The 19795-nt window shown below is 44.7% G+C and overlaps 7 protein-coding genes across 7 annotated transcripts; 3 read left to right on the top strand and 4 right to left on the bottom strand.

The window, feature by feature from the left end:
• Positions 1-2371: 2371 nt before the first annotated feature.
• F5891DRAFT_1195672 (uncharacterized protein) lies at positions 2372-3195 on the bottom strand (the record flags this gene model as incomplete). Its single annotated transcript, XM_041368175.1, has 3 exons — positions 2372-2662; positions 2719-2838; positions 2899-3195. 3 exons carry the CDS (start codon positions 3193-3195, stop codon positions 2372-2374), a joined length of 708 nt encoding a protein of 235 aa, XP_041219691.1.
• A 472-nt stretch (positions 3196-3667) lies between these two features.
• Positions 3668-6742, bottom strand: F5891DRAFT_1131065 (uncharacterized protein; the record flags this gene model as incomplete). Its single annotated transcript, XM_041364619.1, has 15 exons — positions 3668-3997; positions 4053-4379; positions 4430-4627; positions 4675-4869; positions 4927-5023; positions 5078-5151; positions 5209-5238; positions 5293-5355; positions 5444-5465; positions 5548-5744; positions 5792-5974; positions 6040-6098; positions 6153-6258; positions 6317-6395; positions 6492-6742. 15 exons carry the CDS (start codon positions 6740-6742, stop codon positions 3668-3670), a joined length of 2211 nt encoding a protein of 736 aa, XP_041219690.1.
• A 1599-nt stretch (positions 6743-8341) lies between these two features.
• Positions 8342-10912, bottom strand: F5891DRAFT_1195670 (uncharacterized protein; the record flags this gene model as incomplete). The annotated part of the gene is made up of 6 exons (XM_041368174.1): positions 8342-8824; positions 9750-9819; positions 9864-10209; positions 10281-10314; positions 10362-10697; positions 10748-10912. 6 exons carry the CDS (start codon positions 10910-10912, stop codon positions 8342-8344), a joined length of 1434 nt encoding a protein of 477 aa, XP_041219689.1.
• A 1809-nt stretch (positions 10913-12721) lies between these two features.
• On the top strand, positions 12722-13879 carry F5891DRAFT_1256540 (uncharacterized protein; the record flags this gene model as incomplete). Its single annotated transcript, XM_041370026.1, has 3 exons — positions 12722-13486; positions 13536-13759; positions 13813-13879. 3 exons carry the CDS (start codon positions 12722-12724, stop codon positions 13877-13879), a joined length of 1056 nt encoding a protein of 351 aa, XP_041219688.1.
• Positions 13880-14100: 221 nt separating this feature from the next.
• Positions 14101-15356, top strand: F5891DRAFT_1195668 (uncharacterized protein; the record flags this gene model as incomplete). The annotated part of the gene is made up of 8 exons (XM_041368173.1): positions 14101-14223; positions 14401-14418; positions 14469-14566; positions 14622-14675; positions 14726-14798; positions 14847-15105; positions 15154-15178; positions 15227-15356. 8 exons carry the CDS (start codon positions 14101-14103, stop codon positions 15354-15356), a joined length of 780 nt encoding a protein of 259 aa, XP_041219687.1.
• Positions 15357-15378: 22 nt separating this feature from the next.
• F5891DRAFT_1195667 (uncharacterized protein) lies at positions 15379-17251 on the top strand (the record flags this gene model as incomplete). Its single annotated transcript, XM_041368172.1, has 8 exons — positions 15379-15457; positions 15509-15562; positions 15618-15638; positions 15691-15941; positions 15991-16161; positions 16215-16288; positions 16338-16369; positions 16851-17251. 8 exons carry the CDS (start codon positions 15379-15381, stop codon positions 17249-17251), a joined length of 1083 nt encoding a protein of 360 aa, XP_041219686.1.
• Positions 17252-18198: 947 nt separating this feature from the next.
• F5891DRAFT_962058 (kinase-like domain-containing protein) lies at positions 18199-18862 on the bottom strand (the record flags this gene model as incomplete). The annotated part of the gene is made up of 3 exons (XM_041375871.1): positions 18199-18411; positions 18466-18740; positions 18793-18862. The coding sequence occupies 3 exons, from the start codon at positions 18860-18862 to the stop codon at positions 18199-18201; spliced, it is 558 nt and encodes a 185-aa protein (XP_041219685.1).
• Between the last annotated feature and the right edge of the window lie 933 nt (positions 18863-19795).

Below are 19795 nucleotides of genomic sequence, written 5' to 3'. Positions count from 1 at the left end.
GGGAATCTGGCTGATGGGCTGGCAGATAGTAGGGAGAGGAGGAGAGCTGATCAGCATCGTGATGAAATAGCGGCTGCCATGTGGGCAGATTACTTAGAAGAACGAGCTTGGTGTGGACTTGAAGTACCGGCACCAATGTAAGACTTAGTAGGCAGTATCATTCTTGTTGAATTACAGACTGTAGATGGACAACAATTGTACATATTGGTAACAGTGAGACTTGAACAGATACTTGTAGTATGACCGGTGACCTGCACCAAACCGGTTCGGTGCATGGACGACCAATACTCTCTCATGAGTCATATACCCTGAAATACCACTATGAAACCCTTTTCCCTTTTATCTGAAGTTGGACTGAGGCTAAGGGAATATTTTTTTTGCTTTTTTTTATTTTTCAAGTCTATATGCCAGCAGCCTGAATATTTTAGTACATTTAATTCTGCGATGAGTTTTGCTTAGTCAGCCATGGTGATGACTCAGACAAAATCCCACACATGTCAGGTGACTGTGAAAAATATTTCCCACATAAGTTGTCCTGGAAAAACATTAGTAAACCCCTAAATACTAGGCTCGCGTCATTCTCACCCTTCAAACAAAGCAAAGCAAAGACAGCCACACACAGGATTCATATCATGTGACACTTCTTACTCTCTTTCTGGATTTGTCATCAGGGGTTGGACAGGTCACATGACTTAGCAAAATACCCAATGACTCACTATGACTCCCTCTGAATATATGACTCACTATGACTCACTATGACTCACCTTGCACATATGACTCATTATGACTCTTAATGACTCTTGAATACACTAGTAGCACAGCCACATTTATTGTGTATATAATGACCCCAGTTTTTGAAATAATAACAAGCAGATACCAGCAGGTAGTAGGGTGTTTCTCAGCCCAACTAACACTAAGTTGTGAAGTAAGGTGTGATAAGTGTCAGTACCAGTGTCAAGAACTGTTTCCAAGACTGAGAGGAACATTCTCAAGAGGACAGTAATACTGCAAGCTCATCATAACTGAACGTACCCGCTGTGAGCTCACTGTGTGCAGCAACCAGCAAGCAAGGTACAGCCACACTTTTATTCTGATTTCCTATATTCTTTTTTCTTTTCTTTTACTTTCACTGACCTTTGGTGTTCTTTGTCCAAAAATACTGATCCAAAATATTCGTGTTGTCTCTACGTCCACCTAAGACTCAGTAGTAGCATAGTGGGGAGACTTTAGGAATTGATAGTGAAGCTTGACCTCACTCATCTGAGTAGTGATACTGAGCCAAGATATTCTGTGCCTGCTAGGCTTTAGCCGTTGAAGAGGGGACTTGGTAGTAAACCCAAGGACGTCCGTTCCTGAGTCTGTTTGAATACTCAAAGAAGAGTTCCTTGACAGCAGGTTCAATATTGAGCTAAGAGTTCTACAATAAAGCATTTGACTAGTCTTGACCTTTGATTCTACCTGTTTTGTGCTGAGGGAGTTTATCATTGTAATTCCGCACCATTTCTTTGGAGTATAGTTGGTACGAGGCACTGTTGTTGAAAGGGAACTTGAGGAAGAAACCCGTATATTCTTTTGGTCATCGCCCATACTGTCAGACTGACCATTGTCTGTTTGTTTTCTGTCAAGTCCATAGATTGGATTGACCATCGTATTACTGATCTTGCAGAACTATCCTTAGCTGAACATACCTTGGGTAGTATACAACTAGCCACCCACGAACGACCACGTTATCAGTCATTGGTATTTGTCTGAATCGTTGACCATGGAGATATTTGTTTTTATAGGTGTTTATCTATAGATCATCTATCTAAGAAGACACCGGCACCATGAAAAAGACTAGTACTATTAACTACTTACAAGGTAGTACTGGTAGCACCATGACAAATGACGGAGAGCTTCCTCCATGCCCACGTGGCCCTAAATTCTGTACCATGAAAGTTAGCGAACACAACTGCTTCAGTTGGGTTTGATGATAGGTAGTCCATAAGGTCCATAACATCATCCATACTCAAACCCTTGGTCTGAGTAAGCAAGTTGATGGCGCATCCAAGGTCACTGGAAGGAGGATGGTCTGACACGGCAGTGTGGATGCCGGCCTCGGAGGTTGTGGTGAGGCTCCTGATGATATGAGGCAAGATGTCTGCAATTGAACGTTAGCGCCGCACTACCCTCCTGCTGGGCCGCTACAGATGCCGAGGGAGCACAGGACCACTTCTGTGATTGCCATTCTCCTTCATTTGGCAGTGCGCTAAATTTGCACTTAGCCCGGCTGACACTTGTCAGCCCCAAGTCGCTCATAGTGGAGGAAAAAGTGATGATACAGTCCACCCACTGGTAGGTGGCCGGGAGTGTGAGCTCGAGGATGGAGGCATCATGGATGCCTGGGCCAGTGGAGACAATTGATCTCGTCAGTAGCAGACACGAGCTGCATCAAATTCATGGTGTTATGTGCAGCAGGAGTCAGAGGATAAGGTGGAGGGGGCATCATAACAGCGCTGGAAGATGACGACTCAGAAGGTGCAGCTGGGACCATCAGGCCGGCCTGGGGCTGACACTTGACAAACTTTCCTTTTGCAGTGCTTGGCCTATGGGGCATGATCTGGTCGATTGTGTTGAAGTGCAAGAACCCCTTAGTCTTGAATGGTTTCGCAGCGGGACTGTTCTAGTATTGCAGGTATTTTAATGACAGGGTAGTTAAAAATGGGTGCATTGACTTACCTTGACATATTTCTCCCAAATGTCCCCATGTGCATCTGTAATTCCTGCTCCAAGCTTGTTACTCCATGAAAAGCCTGATGTTTTCTTGATGTTGATGATGGCGTTGTAAGAAGCCTTTAGCTATTAAGACATAGTTACAGTAAGCTGCGGCTGGCAATGGATGATTGTGATTGTGCTTACATTGGTCCACTTTGTCTTGCAGACATTTGCAGTCTTTTCCCCTCCACGCTGATTAGGAAACACCTGACTGATATCAGCAGCAGCTCCTTGAAAGGTCGACTTTTTGAAGCTCATGGTGTCCCCAGCCTGCGCCTTATGGGTGAGGAGGTACTGGAGGAATCTTGCTTCTTCATCATGTGTCCAATGTGCAGGAGCTTTACAACTTCTATCCAATCTTGGTAGCATATCTTTGTCTTGGATAGGTCCCTGTAATCTGAGGGAATGAGTAGATGATACAGAGCCATCGCTGAGAGACATGGTGGTGGTATGATTAGATGCGATAACTTTTCGAGCGGGACGATGTGACGTAATAGCCTTTCGAGTAGATTTACCCATATATCTTCCCCCCATGCCCCCCATTGAGGCTGATGATTGATAGGAACTTGTAGATGAGGAATCCGGGATCATCCAGATGAACTCGATATCGTCACATGACAGCGAATATTGAATGTTGAATATTACATAACGCTGTCTGTACATAGCCTGACCTATTGATACATCACCAAAAGCCAACACATCAATGATCACCATTGCGACCACATATTCAGATAGATGGATCTCACTTTCCATGCTGTTGCCTGAAAGGACGCAGAGCATATGGGTGCACAGTAGAACGAACAACATTAAATTATACTTGAAGAGACTTGACACAAAGGAACATGTCCATATCCACGGTGTGCATAATGAAGTAATCTCCATTGATTTCTGGATCTTTGGCGAGTGCAGCACCTCAGATAATCAACCAGACCGAAATGATCTCAGATGATGACCAAGGTTTTGCACGTACACGCCACAATCCCAGATCAACATCCCACCTTCGATGAATACCGATACCAGCATCATAAGGATGTATAAGGGCCAGAGGGAAATGAGTATTACCAATTGAGCAGCCAAACAAGTATACAAGCCGAGCGATGAACGGTTTGCCAGTAGTTTTGACAATGACGCAATCAAACCTCGGTGATTCATAAAATTTTGGGCTGCACCGAAGTAAGTCTTGGTGCATGCGCCAATCAACCATGGACTCATAATTCACCCACAGGAAGCGGAACTCTGTAATCTACAAGAAAAATCATTGAGGATGGTCAATTGCAACATAGAGTAAGATAGCGCACCTCATCCTCGGCTCCGGGACAAAGGGCCCTTCCATCTGGTAAGGGAATGTCATTCTGCGGTAAGAACACATTCAAAAAGCCATTTAGCTTTGTCTGAAAGTCGTTGAAGGCCCGGTCAGTTTCATGTGCGCATGCAATGTCTGAAAAAGAGTGTTGGCCTTGCTTCGAACCTAAGTGTGCATGGATGACAGGGTCTGCTGCTAATTCGATATCCAGAGGTTCATTTGTCTCTGGGTCATTGGTAGCCTTTCGAACATAGTCGTCAAGCTCATCGAGCTCGGTACGCATACATGCCAATGTTAAAAGCCAATGATCATAGTTCAAGATCTGTAACTTGTAAGTAAAATATTAGTCTTGTACACTGCAATATGATGAACCTGAGGAGCAATGTCCTTAAAGTTTGTCCATTGAAGGTAAATTTTCCGTAAAGCGCCATGCATCTTCTCATTCAGCTTGGTGTTGTAGTTGTGTGTCGCACCTTTGGCCAAAATATCGTTGAATATGTGGGTGATCATGTGCTTTTTCGGAAAGTTCCAATTTTTATTCATTTCAGGCTGTGACTGAGTAATATATTCCTATTAACATCAGATGAGTCAAACAATTACTGAAAATGATTAATGACATCTGAAAAACTTATATCCATCAATTCTGAGAACTTAACCAAGGTCGCCCTTCCAGCCACAATAGTCTCCTTGGTGTGAACTTTGAATGAAGCATAGATGTTGAGCTCGAGATAATAGTGGATGCAGCGTAGAAGGAGGTATCCTATCTTAGACTTTGATTTGAGTAGGACATCCTGCACTGTAAAGAGAACAAGCTTTTATTTAAAGTCTGTGTCAGTACAAAAAATCATATTCAAAGTTGGCACTCGTACCTTTGAAATATCCTCGTGAAATGAACCATCGTTGAAATTGACCAACATCACAGCCTTAAAGTGTGTCAAGTTGGGCCATCGTGGAATAGCATCAAAGCTAAGGCAGTAAGTCAGCACCACAATGAGCTCACATAACATTTAATTTACATACTTTGCATCGAGTTTGGTAGCAGCTTCCTGTCCAAGATCAGAGATCCAGAATAGAAGCTCCTTCCATAGATGATCCTCCCATAATCACTCATGATTCATATGCAGGCAATCAATAGAAAGCGCGTGATGAACATCAGTAAGAAAAAATTTCGAAAATACATTCTTTTAATTCGACGAAATCAACAAGTCTGTCAACAGTGGCACAAAAACACGTACCTCAACATTTTGGAGTGAGCATGCCTTTAGATCCTCTGCCTTCTCTTTTCCATACATTTTGCTCTTGCGGTGCAAAGGACCTGTTGGGAATCGGCACTCATGCGCAATACAAAGACGTGATTGTCTGACTGTTTGTCTCAAGGAACTAGACAGACTGGGCATGGAAACTTGCCCTTCAGACCATGAATTAATGCCATTACACACCTATAGTAGATAAGCCTGATAGTAGAGCAGTAAACTAATGGTAACACATACTTTTCTTCATAATCTCCGCTTAAAATCAATATCAGAGGCCAGAGACGGTGCTGAGTCTGATCCCCGCATTCAAACCAGTAGCCATTTTTTGAGTGCAGCTCGATTGACTTGAGAAGCTGGTAGAAGGATTTGTGCCACACTGCGTTTTTGAAGTCTATAATGCTCTTCTTTCTTGTATGTTTTTGATTCTTAGCAACCTAAAAATGTAGTAAGTAATAGTAGAGACACATCATAAGATACTAACAATCGGCAACCAACCAACAATGCGACCTCCTCCTAGGGTCATATTTCCGTTGTGAATATGAACAGGCAGGTTTGCAATGCATGCAACAATCAGATATCCTTTTGCAGTCCCAAAAGTAGACAGTTTATTTTTGTCAGCATACAGAATGAATGTGAGCGGCTTTGCATCTGGCGGAAGTTGAGACTACAACAGTAGTAATGTTGACAGTTTTTAAGTACAATACAGGAATCAGAACCTGCGAAACATACTTGTGCATTCCAGAAGGCATCAGCAGTCCATGGTTCATCAATGAAGCGGACGAACTGTTCTCCATTAAATTTGGAAAGTCATTGAGCATCAAACATAAAGTGAGGTGCGAGACGGCTGTCTCGCAATAAATCAAGCACCCAGTCCCAGAGAGGGCGGTAGTGCATGTCAAACTCATGTGTCTCATTGTCGTACTCAACAGATACTACATCCTTTTGAAACTAGTGCACACTACATATTAATGAGGTTTGATAAATGCACAAAAAGGAAAACAATCACCGGTGTATACCGCTGCAAAGCTATTTCCCACAGTGAGCGAACCTCATTGTGACTTTGCAATGTAAATTTGTCTGCGCCACTGGCAGATCGATGCACAAGATCAAGTAATCAGTTCGTCTGTGCCTTGGTCATTGCAGCTTTGAGTGCAATCTCTGCAACTTCGAAGTCCAGTCACGTCTGGAAGGGTTCCCATGGTGCGTCGTTACAAGGTACCTGACCCTCTGAAGAGCAGCTGTGAGAAAAATCTGCAAAGTGATGTACAACGGAAGGAAGTTTGCTATGTGGATGGTATTCAACTTTGATATCATCAAGCTTGTAAGCCTGAGGGAGCTCGTTGGGATGATTGAGATCAAGAGTGTCAGGGTCAGGTAAGACAACAGCATCGAAGTCGATCGATAGGCGTCTACATGGCGACAACCCTTGCATGTCTTATATAGATAAAATTTAGTGGGTCTTGCAAAGTTGAACAGCAAGGCAAACATACCAATGTCATTCTCTATGTCCTCCTTTTCTGATATGTCACCTTCGTCTTGTGCTGCCCATATCATGAGAAGGTTTACTATATAGTTATACCAGAATGGTCAGATACATGATAAAATCACTGATAGCATGTGTGCTCACCCATGGATCCAGACTGTGTGCCTTTCAAGACCTCATTGTTGTTTGCAAAGTCTTTGACACTCCTTTTGATGTGCTGTACCATTCAAATTATAACTGTTAGTACATTAAAACATCATGATTCAATAGCTTACCTGTTTGCTCAGCAGTCCGAACTATCTTGGCAAGTTCTTCATCCTCACGTTGTTCCCATTCTCTCTTTTCACACTTCTTTAAGTGCGATGCTAACCCACAGGCTCGAATTGCTGTACCCAAAAGACTGCACTCAGTGGTCTTTGATGTTCACTGCCACTTTGCGGGCAGTGTCTCGGGCATTGGGGTGTATCTTGGGCAATGGAATCAGAGAAAGGTCACGGTGAGCGCAGCACATATGCCCGAATATGTAATAATGACTTAGAGCTTATCGTAACAATATTGAAACTCAGTTTCGATCTAGTAATCACGACGTAATCTGATCATAATGGTGGTCATAATGATTCCAAGGCACATTATAATGCCAGAAAAAAATCTCTGACATATGATGTGCTGATTCTTATTATGATTGATGGTCAGACAGCATGTTACATGAATGATGTATGGCCAGATCTGTGTCATATTCAGGAATACTTGTCAGGCTTCACCTTGAGAAGGAACAATTAATCATTTGGCCATCGTTGATATGGATCTTGATGTGTCTCTTCTTTCAACTTGCTGTTCTTAGTGTTCAGAATTCTATCTGTCTTGATGTATGTGTAGACTTTAGTCATCCATACACTGCCATATGCCATGGTTGCAGATTAATATGTGCTATCAACTTGCCCTACTACTATGCATGCCAATTTGTGCCCTCTGCATAGATGTGCAGGGTACCTGGGCTGACTTGACATGCAATGTGAATGTGAGTGTGCAGGGAGAAATGCTAGATTTGAAGATGACCGTCAATTCTATCATTGCCCAATTGTCTATGCTAGCCAATGAAGTCACTCATGTATATTTGGAAGTCAGTATGGAAGGTACCTCTCACCGCCCCGTATCCCTTCACACATTGCGAACAGGCATGAATACACACAAAAACCACTCGATGTGCTTTTACGCCCATCTTCAACGGGGGCGGCAACGTATCGACACACAAGTCAAGGTGTTTGTATACTCACTCATATTCACACTAACTTCTGATCAGCATCCCTAGACTACAAACTTGTCCAAGAACACCATCCTGATTCTGCCCATGTGCAACATATTCCTGCTTCAGAATGACACTCCCACTTTCAATCCATAACTGCTGCATATGAAGTTCTGAGTCACAGGAGTGCAGTCTAAAACCTTGCCCAAGCTCGCAGTTTTTACAGCTTTAAACAGTTCTCAGTTTGATAGGTTTTGTATGAATGAAGCTTTCTGTAGTATTACCCATAATAGCATGGTTGACTATTAGCTATTTGTGCCCTCTTCCTGGTTTCCTTCAGAATCAGAATCAGTGAACTCTGCATACTCAGGTCCATCCTCATTATCATGTTTCTCCCCTTGTGGTTCCCAGTCACAAACTCCATGAAGAGCATGAGTCGGTGGGTTGAACATGCCTCCCATGTAGAGGTATCCTGCATGTCCCAACAAGCCAGCATTATGAGGTAGATCTTGTAGGTCCGTAATCAGTGAAACCTGACCATCTTCAAGGTGGAATGGCTGTGAAAGCTCCACTGTCAAATTATGATCACTCTCAAGAGCCTCAAACTGTTGTTGCATAAGCTGGTATACATCCCAGAACAATTCAGATGAGACAGGAGGCTTGCCAAGTGCAGCATAGAAATTCTGTGCTTGCCTCTTGAACATCGGTGGCACAAGCTCAAATACAGGATGATTGGGAGGTGCATAAATTCCTTCTACCTCGTCAAGGAGATCACCAGGTATGGGAACCTTGAAAATGATGTGCACTCATTGAGTACATAGTTATTCAGTTAGTTGGTGACTTGAAGATAAATATGTACCCAAAACTAACAGCAGGGCTTATGTTGATTTGCTCGTTGAAGACTGGCATCAGCCATGAGTAGAGTAGAGAGTATTAGTAGGTCACACCAAGCCAGGCTTGGACTAAAACAATTGTTCACCTTCGCAACATCGTAAGGCACAAGACATTCAGCCATCACTTTGACAAATTTGTAAGGCACGAAAAAAAATCTACTACATACACTGCTGTCGGTCAAGTAATGAATGTCGCACTCAGGTGTGGTTGGGGGTCTGGCAGGGGAAAAGCCAAACAAATGCCTTTTTTATGAAAGCTGATCGTTGTTGTTCGAGCTAATCACTCTTGCTTTCCATACTGAAATGTCTGATTTTGGCAAATAGCTGATCGTGAGTGTCTGAGTCACCTTTGATTTTCAGCAATGCCGAATACACTGCTGATATAACAGCGATGATGCTTCGGAGGTGTATGTGGGCGATAATGAAAACTATGGCCGAATCTCCTCCACAACGGATATAACTTGGTCCGGCTCCAGCCAGTCAACGTTGACGTCATTGTGAAGGGAAGGAAGTGCGATAAGAGTATATATATGTTTATCCGTTTTGCTCGTCTGCGTCTTTTGTGAGCAACTTCATGACGACTGCCTTGAAGTACCGTTTTAGCTGCGCCTTAAACCAGCTAATGTTGTCAATTCCCATTTCACCATAGCAAGAACACAAAAAACTCACGGAGGCACATGCTGCACGACACCCTGCAGAAGTTCACAGCCTAGCCATCGTTGGTTTTGGAGTGGGCTCCGCATTCTACTTCCTCCACCGCTTCAACAATCTCAAGTTATTGAGGGGGCATTCTAAACAATAGTAACAGAACGGTGCTCACCTGTACCACGGCGGATGATGCATCAGCAATCAGGTATCCTCCTCCAGGAGGACGATCAAGAATATTGGGTCTAGAATCACCAAACAACACTGCATGCATCACCCGTCGAAGCACCTCATCTCCGTCTGGCGCAGCACAGGCTCAGTCCGCAGGTCTAGGGAGCCCATTTTGGCCCACTCAGGGACTATCACATTCCGCCTTTCAAACTCCTCATCGCCACTTATGGCAGAGGTGCGTTGCGTTGCGGAAACCCGCTTAACCGATGTAGAAGGCTGACCTTTGCCAGACCAGTGGCAGGAGGGTCGCTGGAATTTGCTGGATATGAGGTCGCTGGCTTTGTCGTTGGGCATAGAGTTGTCAGGAATGGGTCCCGGCTTTGAAGGATCAGTCCAGTGTTCGACCTGATGGTACGGACCCTTGAAATTCACGCCCACGATCCAAATCAGGAAAATATATGACTCTAGGTCGTGCGAATTGCACCATCAGTTTACCTGTCGTACAACCAAGGGCACACAGCAGTCGACCAATGACCCATGATGCGGCCTTGCAGCTCCGCATCTTGAAACTGTTGTATGTCATTAGTGAATAGTTCGTGAAATAGTAGGCACATACTTGATTACACCACACGTCCGCCACATTCCTAGCATTGTCTTCACGGACCCCTCGTAGTATAAGCTCATCTCGTACCCTGCGCCTGGCTTCCGCTATGTCATCCTGGAGGTCCGCCGGTCTTAAGCGAGATGGTGAGCCATCCTCTAGTCGCGCTTTCAACCATCGTGTTCCATTTTCATGCATAAGGGATGCTATCGCTTGCAATTCGTCGTCATTTACCTTTTGATTAGCAGCAGAAACCGCCTCTTTGAGCAACGAGAACGGATCCCGATAGTGGCCTTCCTGGACAACGAGGAGCTTCGTTTTGTTGATGATATCGTCTGTGATGAAATCAGGCTTGGCATGTGCAGCGTGCAAAAAGTAGCAATTTATCCAGGTTACCCTACCACCATGTCATCGTGAAGGTCCGCCGGTTTTAAACGAGATGGTGAATCATCCTCTAGTCGCGCTTTCAACCATCGTGTTCCGTTTTCGTGCATAAGGGATGCTATCGCCTCCAAGTACAAAGTTTGATGGACATTGTTGATCTGGCAGAGAAGACTGCGGGTCATAATGTGTGTCTGAGTATGTCACTCATATTAGTGTACTGTATGGCATCCCTAGTGTGCGCCTCACCTAGGTTCTCTGCAGTGTCGCCGTTTAGACAAAGTCCCATTTGCCTTCAGCTTCAGGCTACCTACACATCCCCTTTGGAAGATAGGTCCGGATGTCAACTAGATATGACCTGTAAAGCTTTCGAACAGTGATGAGGCCAAGCTCAAGTTGTCTTTCCACTCCCTTCAAGGATCGTGCGTCTTTCTTGATTCTAAGCTTAAACAACACACGAAGAGCGGAGGCCCGACCTAGCAATAAACTTCTGCCGCTCAAGGTCTGTGAGGTCTTGACTATGCACATGGGAGAGGACCATCGACTGAGTTGGTCTCGTTAATCGGATGGACTTACAAAACCATCGATGGATTGTGATCGATTAGGATCAGTTACTACGTAGTATGGTAGTACCAGGTGATTGAAAGTCCGCAGATTGTTTGTTCATGTTTGTTGTGATATGCCAATGTCAATTCCCCATTACTGCCGACACGCATCACTACTACTTTGGGCGAAATTACGGCAAGTACGATTCTCCGCGCCTCATTCGCTGCACCAACAATAGACTAGATGACTCGGGTAATACAATCGACCTCAATCGGACCAGTTCCCACGAAGGGGAGAAGAGTTCTGGTAGGTTTTCGTAATCAGCGGTATTGAAGCGCAAGTAGTCACCTAATCAATATTTAGAATCAAGTTGAAGCATGGTTAGATTCGGTAAGCGCGTTACGCGTGTCGCTGCCGGGGACTTACCGCTATCCAGCGACCCACACAACCGGTCGTAGCGCCGGTGCCTAGGCGAAGGCTGCCTAGGCCTGTTCCGCCAACCCGCCGTCTCGTGGCGATGATCAAACATACCGTCCGCCGCGCCGTTAACAAAATGAAATCAATCCTTCGCGTAAGTGCTCTGTTTTTATTCGAACGTTACTTTGACAAGCTTCTAGGTATGAGTCGGCACACTCCATCACTGTACATTACACACTGACGCGTGCCCGGTGCCGTCAACTTCCATTCAAGTTGTACACTATAATCACAACCACAGTAGAGCATTCTCCCCATTCAATGTATACATCGTTTTACTCTACATACTACGCACGATACCCAGTGGTAGTTGACCTCAGTACTATATCAAAATACCCGATGATCGATCGCGCCTCAGGCCTCAGGGGTGTACCTATCTTAGGATCTTGTGAATTTTAAATTAAACGATAATCAAATAACGGCGCGATATAAGTTATGTAATCACCTCACTTCCCTTTAGCCACCGTCACCGTTCACCTGCACCAACCAATGGACATGCGTCTGCAGACTTATTCACTCCCATCACCATAGGTCCCGAAAGGTTAAATGCAATAGACTCCCTGGCGAAGACAAGGTGGGTAATATTCAAGCAACCCTGCTGACAATTATCTCATTTATTCTTCATTATTTCAGTGCCAGGTACAGGTGATTACGTTTTCCTTATATGCTTAACTGCAACGTTCTGAAGATAAACATCAGCACTGCTTGTCTAAGAACTATCCTTGCACGTTAGTGTCTTTCTATATTGAATTGTTAAGCCGCGAGCCGACCCGTTACCTAGCCATTTCGTCCAACAAGCAACCAGCGAAAGAAGCGTAGCGCGCCCGGAGGCCGAGAATACATTGACAAGCTCAAGGTTAGCTTTGGGCACTCCTATCTCGTCTCGTATCTCTGATGTTCGATTGTCGATCTGTCTATCTCTTCGTCGCTGCCGTTGCCTTGCCTGCTCGCCACTCAGTACCTCTCCCAAGTGTATGAATACCCTTTCACACCACTTTTTTCTGTCAAGAATTTCTCCTACGCGTAGCGCCCGTGCAGCATCTCTGACACCATCCACACAAACTCCCTCAGAGGTCACTCGTATTCAGAAGCCGGTACAACCTATGGCTTCTCCGCAACCTGATCCAGAACGTGATCTCGAGATCGATACAGCTGCTGCAGAGGCAGCCGCTCGAGCCGCTCGCCGCGCCAGGCGTCAAGCCCTTTTAGCCAAGGACTCCGGGTTAGCTAGTGCCAATAAGAGCGTCAGCCCCAGCCCTGGGCCTAGTAGTGCGGTTCAACCGCAACCTGTTGCATCTGTGTCTGATACACTTCAGCCCCACAGTGCTGTTGATACTTCCGCAAGTTCAGCAGCCGACACCTCTAAAGTGAGGCATGATTCAATGAGTGAGGTTCTCTCCAAAAAATATCTCGCGTGGATTAATATATTGTATCATGCAGGCAAACGAGATTCACCATCTCCACAACCAGACGATAGTATCTTTGAACTTGCTAAGGACGAGGACGATGAAGATGTTCGTGCGAAGATGCAAGATGGTGCACCAGATCAGATATCTGCTGCCGACTATGACCCCAGCCTAGATCGCCGAGAGGACGAACAAAGGCGAGTACTCAAAGACGAACCCATGGATGTAGAAACTATCGAGGAAGAGGAGGAAGATGAAGAAGAGGACGATGTCGATGACATGTTCACAGCAGCTATAACCGAGAAGAAGCGAAAGAAAGTCAAGAAAGTTGTTGTATGTTCTCACTATTTTGTCCGTCAACGATGTCTGACTTTGTATGCAGAAGAAAGCAGCACCCACCCTTATCACAACGACGTTAGACTCCGCCTCAGACCATGAGAGTCATTACCAAGTTATCCTTGGTGAGCAACTTGATGGTGGTCGGTACCAGGTCTTCTCTTCTCTTGGAAAGGGAATATCTTCCAATGTTGTCCGGGCACGCGTTCTTCAAGATGCAGAAACCGGTAAAGAGGTGGCTATCAAAATCATCAGGAGTCAGGAATCTATGTTCGTACATTTTCGCTATATGATACTTCTGAGTATGCTAAAGCAACATCCAGGCATCGTGCTGATCTGAAGGAAGTGCAGATATTGAACAAGTTAAAACAGGCTGACCCAGAAGACTAGAAGGTATGTCTTACCAGGCAGTACTACGAAGTGTTGTAGGATGTGAAAGCAAATTGGTGTGACAGATATATCTATCTCAGCCAACCTGTAGTTAACTCTGGTCCCAAGTGTGTTCAGGTTCGCTTTGGCAAAGTTCGAGACTCGACGAAAGGGGTTTCACCCTCCTACCTTCTCCGAGTCACGCGCCACAGACGATAGCGAATTTCATTTTGTATCCAAGCATGATTTCCCATGCGTCTGGCGCAGTAGCTCCCTGCAACGGTTCCGACGAGCATCATTCGTCCCCTACCCCTACCCGGCGGAAGTCAGACGCAGGGAACAGGACTCATCGTCGCGGGGATCTCGTAAACGCTCCAATAGTAGTGATAACACGGAAATACTTCTCTCCCGCCATCCCAATCATGGGAAGTATTCGCTAATTATATCCCTGGTCTCAGGGTCACAGCATCGTGTCCTTATGTATTTGAGTAATTAAATAGCGACGTGTTACATACTCCATCGTGTGAACGACATTTGGAAAGTCTAACACGAACACGATGGTACGTCTATTTATTCTTTTTAAAACTACATACTCAGGTCATCTTGCCAGACTCCAAGTCGGGGGATCGACCAACAAACGGAGCTGCTCAGGCGCAGTGTTCCCATCTGGCCAACGCAACTTCGGCGGTACACCGAACTGCTGTTACCGTGAGTTGTTAACATCGAACTAGTGCGAACATCATCACTGACCTGATTCATATAGGATACCTCCACATCACGATTATAACGTGCTGGCGATGCAAATTGATCCTGCCAGGTTTGTCGCCATAGTTCTTAACAGTATCTATCTAACGGTAGCATCAACAGGCGCGGAGAGAAAGGGGAGTGGAAAGAGTGTATTCACCCGTCGGGAGCAACATACTACTACAACGAGAAAACGGTGAGCGTTGTCTGAAATTCTGATGTGTTACATGCTCACTTGATCTAGCGAACATACACCGAGATGAATATAGACACCTGTTCAGAGGAACAGCTTCGAAGGCTCGAGTCCTGGATCGACGCATCAAGATCAAAGATCGATGGAAAACAATGGCTATTAGTCGTTGATCCGATATTAGCGAGAGGGGAGGAGGTCTACCCATATTATTATGTGGCCCCGGAGAGCAAAATTATCACCTGGGTTGAACCGATGGACGGTTACATTCTATTCCAAGAATGCACAGCAGCATGGCACTGGAACCACAAAAGTACGTCCTTGTCTTTTCCTGCTTTCGTTTTTGAACTTCATTCCGCAGGACTCGAACTTGAAGCTCAATACTGGTGAGTAATCGGAACGAACTAACTGAAACGCTTCTCACTGCGAACTAGGAAACACGTTGAATATTTTCCACGCGGGATGGAAATGCGTGTCTCAGAAGTAAGAAACTTGCGGGTGAAGTTGAACTGGTATCGTGTAGGCGAGTTCTTTGGCTTTGCGGCGCCCACCAGAATAACCTAAGCAACTAACAGAAACACTGACTATGGAACAATCTACTGCTGCTACCATATTCTGGACTTTGGATCAAATGAAAGAGATGGCTGCAGAGCTGGCCATTGCCGGTACGCACCCTTATCTCGACATGCGCGTTTAGATTGATGGCCAAAGGACAGAGACACTCGCAGAACCTAATGGGATGGTGGGGGAGCCATGTGTTGCAATCTGCGGTACGTGGACCTTCGAAAAATGGATGATTGAAAACTGATATCTCGTCACTTACAGGCAAGTTATTGCATATTCTTCGTGCGTTATCATTTTCTCATACTAGACATCGTAAATTGAGGAGTCACAACAGGTCATCACGAATACCTCAACCACTATGGTCGACCCGAGGCTCGCTTAATCCGATCTCACTCAGTGAGTAAGAGACGCAGAGATCTGGAGGATTCTCCCCTTATGACTGGCATTGCGGTCACTATGCTTTACATTCCGATAATGGTGCTCAAACGCCTTAGGAGCATCTATGTTGATGGTCTCGTAAATGGGGTGGACATGAGGGGATTTACTGACGATTTCAGCGTGCAGGCTAAATCTCAGACTACTGTGGTAAGTCCCGCATTATGGCCCAGATGTGAATGCTTACTTCTTCTGACAGGCGAGCGTCATCATGGCAGTAGATGCCAGCATCCTTGCTATCCCAGGCTTAGGCTCACAACTCACAACAAAGACGATGTGCTCGATTTCCTTTATTCTGAGCGTGTATTGCATTATCGGATGTACCATGGCACAACACTTTGGCCAACGATTGAGATCCCTCGACTTCGCGGTTCGATTGTATTCTCTTTCGTGAACCCGAGTCTGACATTATTAATCCGTTAGGCGTATTACCTGCAAGGAAAGCTGTCAATTCTTGTGATCCTCACAAGTATACCCAGCTTTTTATATCTGATGAGGTAACGTTGCCTCAATCGCTATCGCCACTAGTGCTCACAGATATCACAGTTTAACATTCGCTACGCTTGGTTTTCTTGCAGGTATCTTTACAGCTGACTTTGGACTTCCCTTGTTTGCAAGGCTCGGATGCGGGCTGACCTTCGTAGTGGGAGCGGGCCTAGTTATTCCATTAATGATCGCCAGCCTCGGTCCTGGGCTGATCCGACAATGATCCCGTCTACTATGATGCTCTCTATTATCCTGATATCACTCCTGTCATTTTGAAAATTCTAAATCTTTTTGCACCTGGCTCTTGCACTCTCTTCAAAATCATCATCATTCGTGCCTATCCTGTTCGTTACTATTTTCCTGGCTGCGTCACTTTTGATGGAGTGTCTATTGTCATTGATCAGTGTAATGCGTCAATCGCCATGTCTCCTTCTGATTTTGAGAGTTCCAGTTATCGACACTGTCTCATCTTTCGCAAGATGGCATCCACTTGTACCCGCAGTGTGGCTTCTTCCATTGCATTGCGGCTAGAACAGTATCCGTCGTGGCTCTACTATACTGACGACTTGATAGTACGCATCCTATCTGCCCTCTCTGTCCCTGTTCTTGCAAAGTGTAGCTTAGTGCTTGGGTCTAAGGTCAAGCGTGCGTCTAAAGCCGATCATGTCCAACAGATCCTACAAACTTTTCGAAGTGCATGTTCCGATTTCGGTGCTCTGTCACCTGCTTCTGCAGCTGAACGACTCGACATCACAGAGTGGACAACGACGCATGCTTTTTTCGCGTGGATGGGTGGATTCATGCTCTACTTCAATGACAAGCCGCGAGCCACTCTTACACCCGATAAGCTTTTGCACTTTGTTCATGAGGGCTCTGTGGAAATGCCCATCATCGTGGAGGCAGACATGGAAGATCGAAGCAAGGGTGACGCATTCATCAGTGAACTGATGAACAAATTAGAAAGACATATATAACAATATATATAGCACATATTCACAAGCATCAACATAATTCTGCTATCGATCGTTACATATGAATATTTGACCTTGTAGAGGAAGCGACAGTTCCTGATGTTCATATCCTAGTGTGCGGTCTGGAAAAGGCTTATGTATTGCTCAAACTCGTACTTGAAGGTAAGGCGAAGCAATAGCTAACGATAGGGCTAGATGAATCACTACCGCCATGTCAGAAGTAAAATTCACAATTTCGAAGGTGAAGAATGGAAGAAAGTATTGTTTAAAGAACAACTCTGCGCCCACCGAGTGAACAAGAATATATATATGTGCTGCCATGAGTTTTAACACCATTTGCTGAAAATTCTTGATATCCGAAAACTGTAGGCCAATTTCCTGAATCACGATGAAAGACAGCACTGTTCAAAGAATGACAATGTGGAGCAACAGTCAACAAACAGGCTAGAGTAATCACCATGGCCACGTCAGAAGTAAGATTCACAATTTCAAAATTAAGAATATAAGATAGCATCAGTTAAAGAACAACTATGTGCCCACCAAGTAACAAGAATAAACATATCTACTGCTGTGAGTTTTGACGCTATCCGTTTGATGTTCTTGACATTTGTCAACTATATATCAGTTGGGAATCCGTGTGAAAAAGTCTTACCTATCCACAACAGCCGAGGATGTGTTTACCAGGTGGGCGAGAGATTATTTGTCTAATACTTCAAGTTACACACAACCTTATATGTTTATCTAATGACTGGCAGCTGTATCTCGCTTTGGATACTGCAAACATAATGCATAGCTGTTTTTCAATGGCGCTGATCGGCCGAGCTGTAACTTGATTGATGCTGTTAGCGCGACGTCGGGACAATACAAAAACCACCATTGTCGCCCTGCATTACCTGGCCTGAACTTATTAACAACCCAGAGGTAGATCACCATCATCACTCCAAATTTTCTTACCTGCACTTACTAACAATCCAGAGGTCGTATGGAACATGTCGACCTCGGCGAAACAGAATGTGAGATTTGGTTGCAGTGTTCCAATACCTCTTCACAATACCGAAATCAATGATATAGGTAGTTTGCCTTGAATTGTCCACAAGAATGTTCTGCGGTTTGATATTGCGATGAACATAGTCATGTGAATGAATGTACTCAAGACGTGACAGCTGAAAAATATATTAGTATCTGCAGTGGTCCACAACAAATTTGAACCAAAGTACCAGCTGTTCTCCCAAGTTCACAACAGTGTGAAGGCTAAATTTTTGGTTGCATGTGAGGAATAGATCATGCAGCAATGGCCCAAGGAGGTCGAGGGCCAAAGCATGATATTTTGACTCCCTGCCAAACCAAAGGGCACGGGGGATCCCAACTCCACCTTCGAGTTTCTTTAGAATGTGGTGTTCGTGCTCCATGGAAGATGGGTTATGGGTGACCGGTTTAAGTTTGATAGCAATGACATCATCATTGAGGAAGTTATGTGCATGGTACACGACAGCTAGTGATATATGTTGAGAACCTGGGTATAAACCAACATCATATGAACATACCATATGAACCTGATCCCAACACATCTTCCAGCCTAAATCTACCATCAATACAAATTGGAGCCTTATTCATGCTATGCGATAGGACTAAAAATTACAGTGACAGATACACCATGCACACCACACATGACACAGAAAGAATGTTGTCCAAATTTCACGTGACTGAAGTCGACCGAAGCCAGCTTAAACCAGCTTGAGTCGATATTTCTGGATAAATGGCTTGTAGCAGCTAGCAAGTCAAACCAAGCTGGACAACATGGTTCGACTTACAAACTACAGGTGTAGCCGGTAAAAGCCGAGTCGGAGCCAAGTTGAGCCAAGCTGTGACACTAGTAACTGACATGGACATTGTCTTGATCTTCATAAGTCTAGCATTCTTATCTTCAGCGTATCAAGACTGATGTCTGATCAGTCTGGTCTTTTCTCAGCTGTCAGCATGGGTTTCATTGTCATGATGGAGTCCAATCTCAATCACGACCCCAGCAACATGATGAATTCTCTTTTGAAGCAACTCGTGCAGATTGGACTAGGCCTAAATATATTGCAGAATATGGGAGGAGTAAAACATGAGACAATACTTGATGAAGTATTTCGTTTTGCCACAGGATGAGTCTCCTCTCACCCATAAAACTGCTATCAGTTCATCTTATGTTGCTAGTGCAATTCAAAAATCACCCAACAATCAGCATGTGTTTATTAATATTTGGCAGTCATAACCTAATCCTATCATTTCCTTTTAGGAAGGCTGATGTAAGCCAGTTTGAAACCCTTCTTCCTCCTTCCACTGTGCAGCTGAAGATTCAAGGTATGTTTGTGTTCTTGTTTCTAGTTCAATCAGCTGGTTTGGGAAGCCTCCAAGAGGTGCACTAGACTGGTAGGCTACTGCAGTGAAGACAGGCTTTCAGGAGGTGTCATCAGAGCATCACACAGTAGCTTTAATACTTTATTGTTTATTTTCCTGAGTCTGAACCTTTAGATCTGTACTTACACCCCATATACAATGCAG

The sequence above is a fragment of the Suillus fuscotomentosus genome (genome assembly GCF_016647785.1).
Source record: "Suillus fuscotomentosus strain FC203 chromosome Unknown F5891scaffold_85, whole genome shotgun sequence".
Lineage (NCBI taxonomy): Eukaryota > Fungi > Basidiomycota > Agaricomycetes > Boletales > Suillaceae > Suillus > Suillus fuscotomentosus.
Note: the sequence above shows the minus strand (reverse complement) of the source record. Positions and strands in the feature narration are given on the sequence as shown.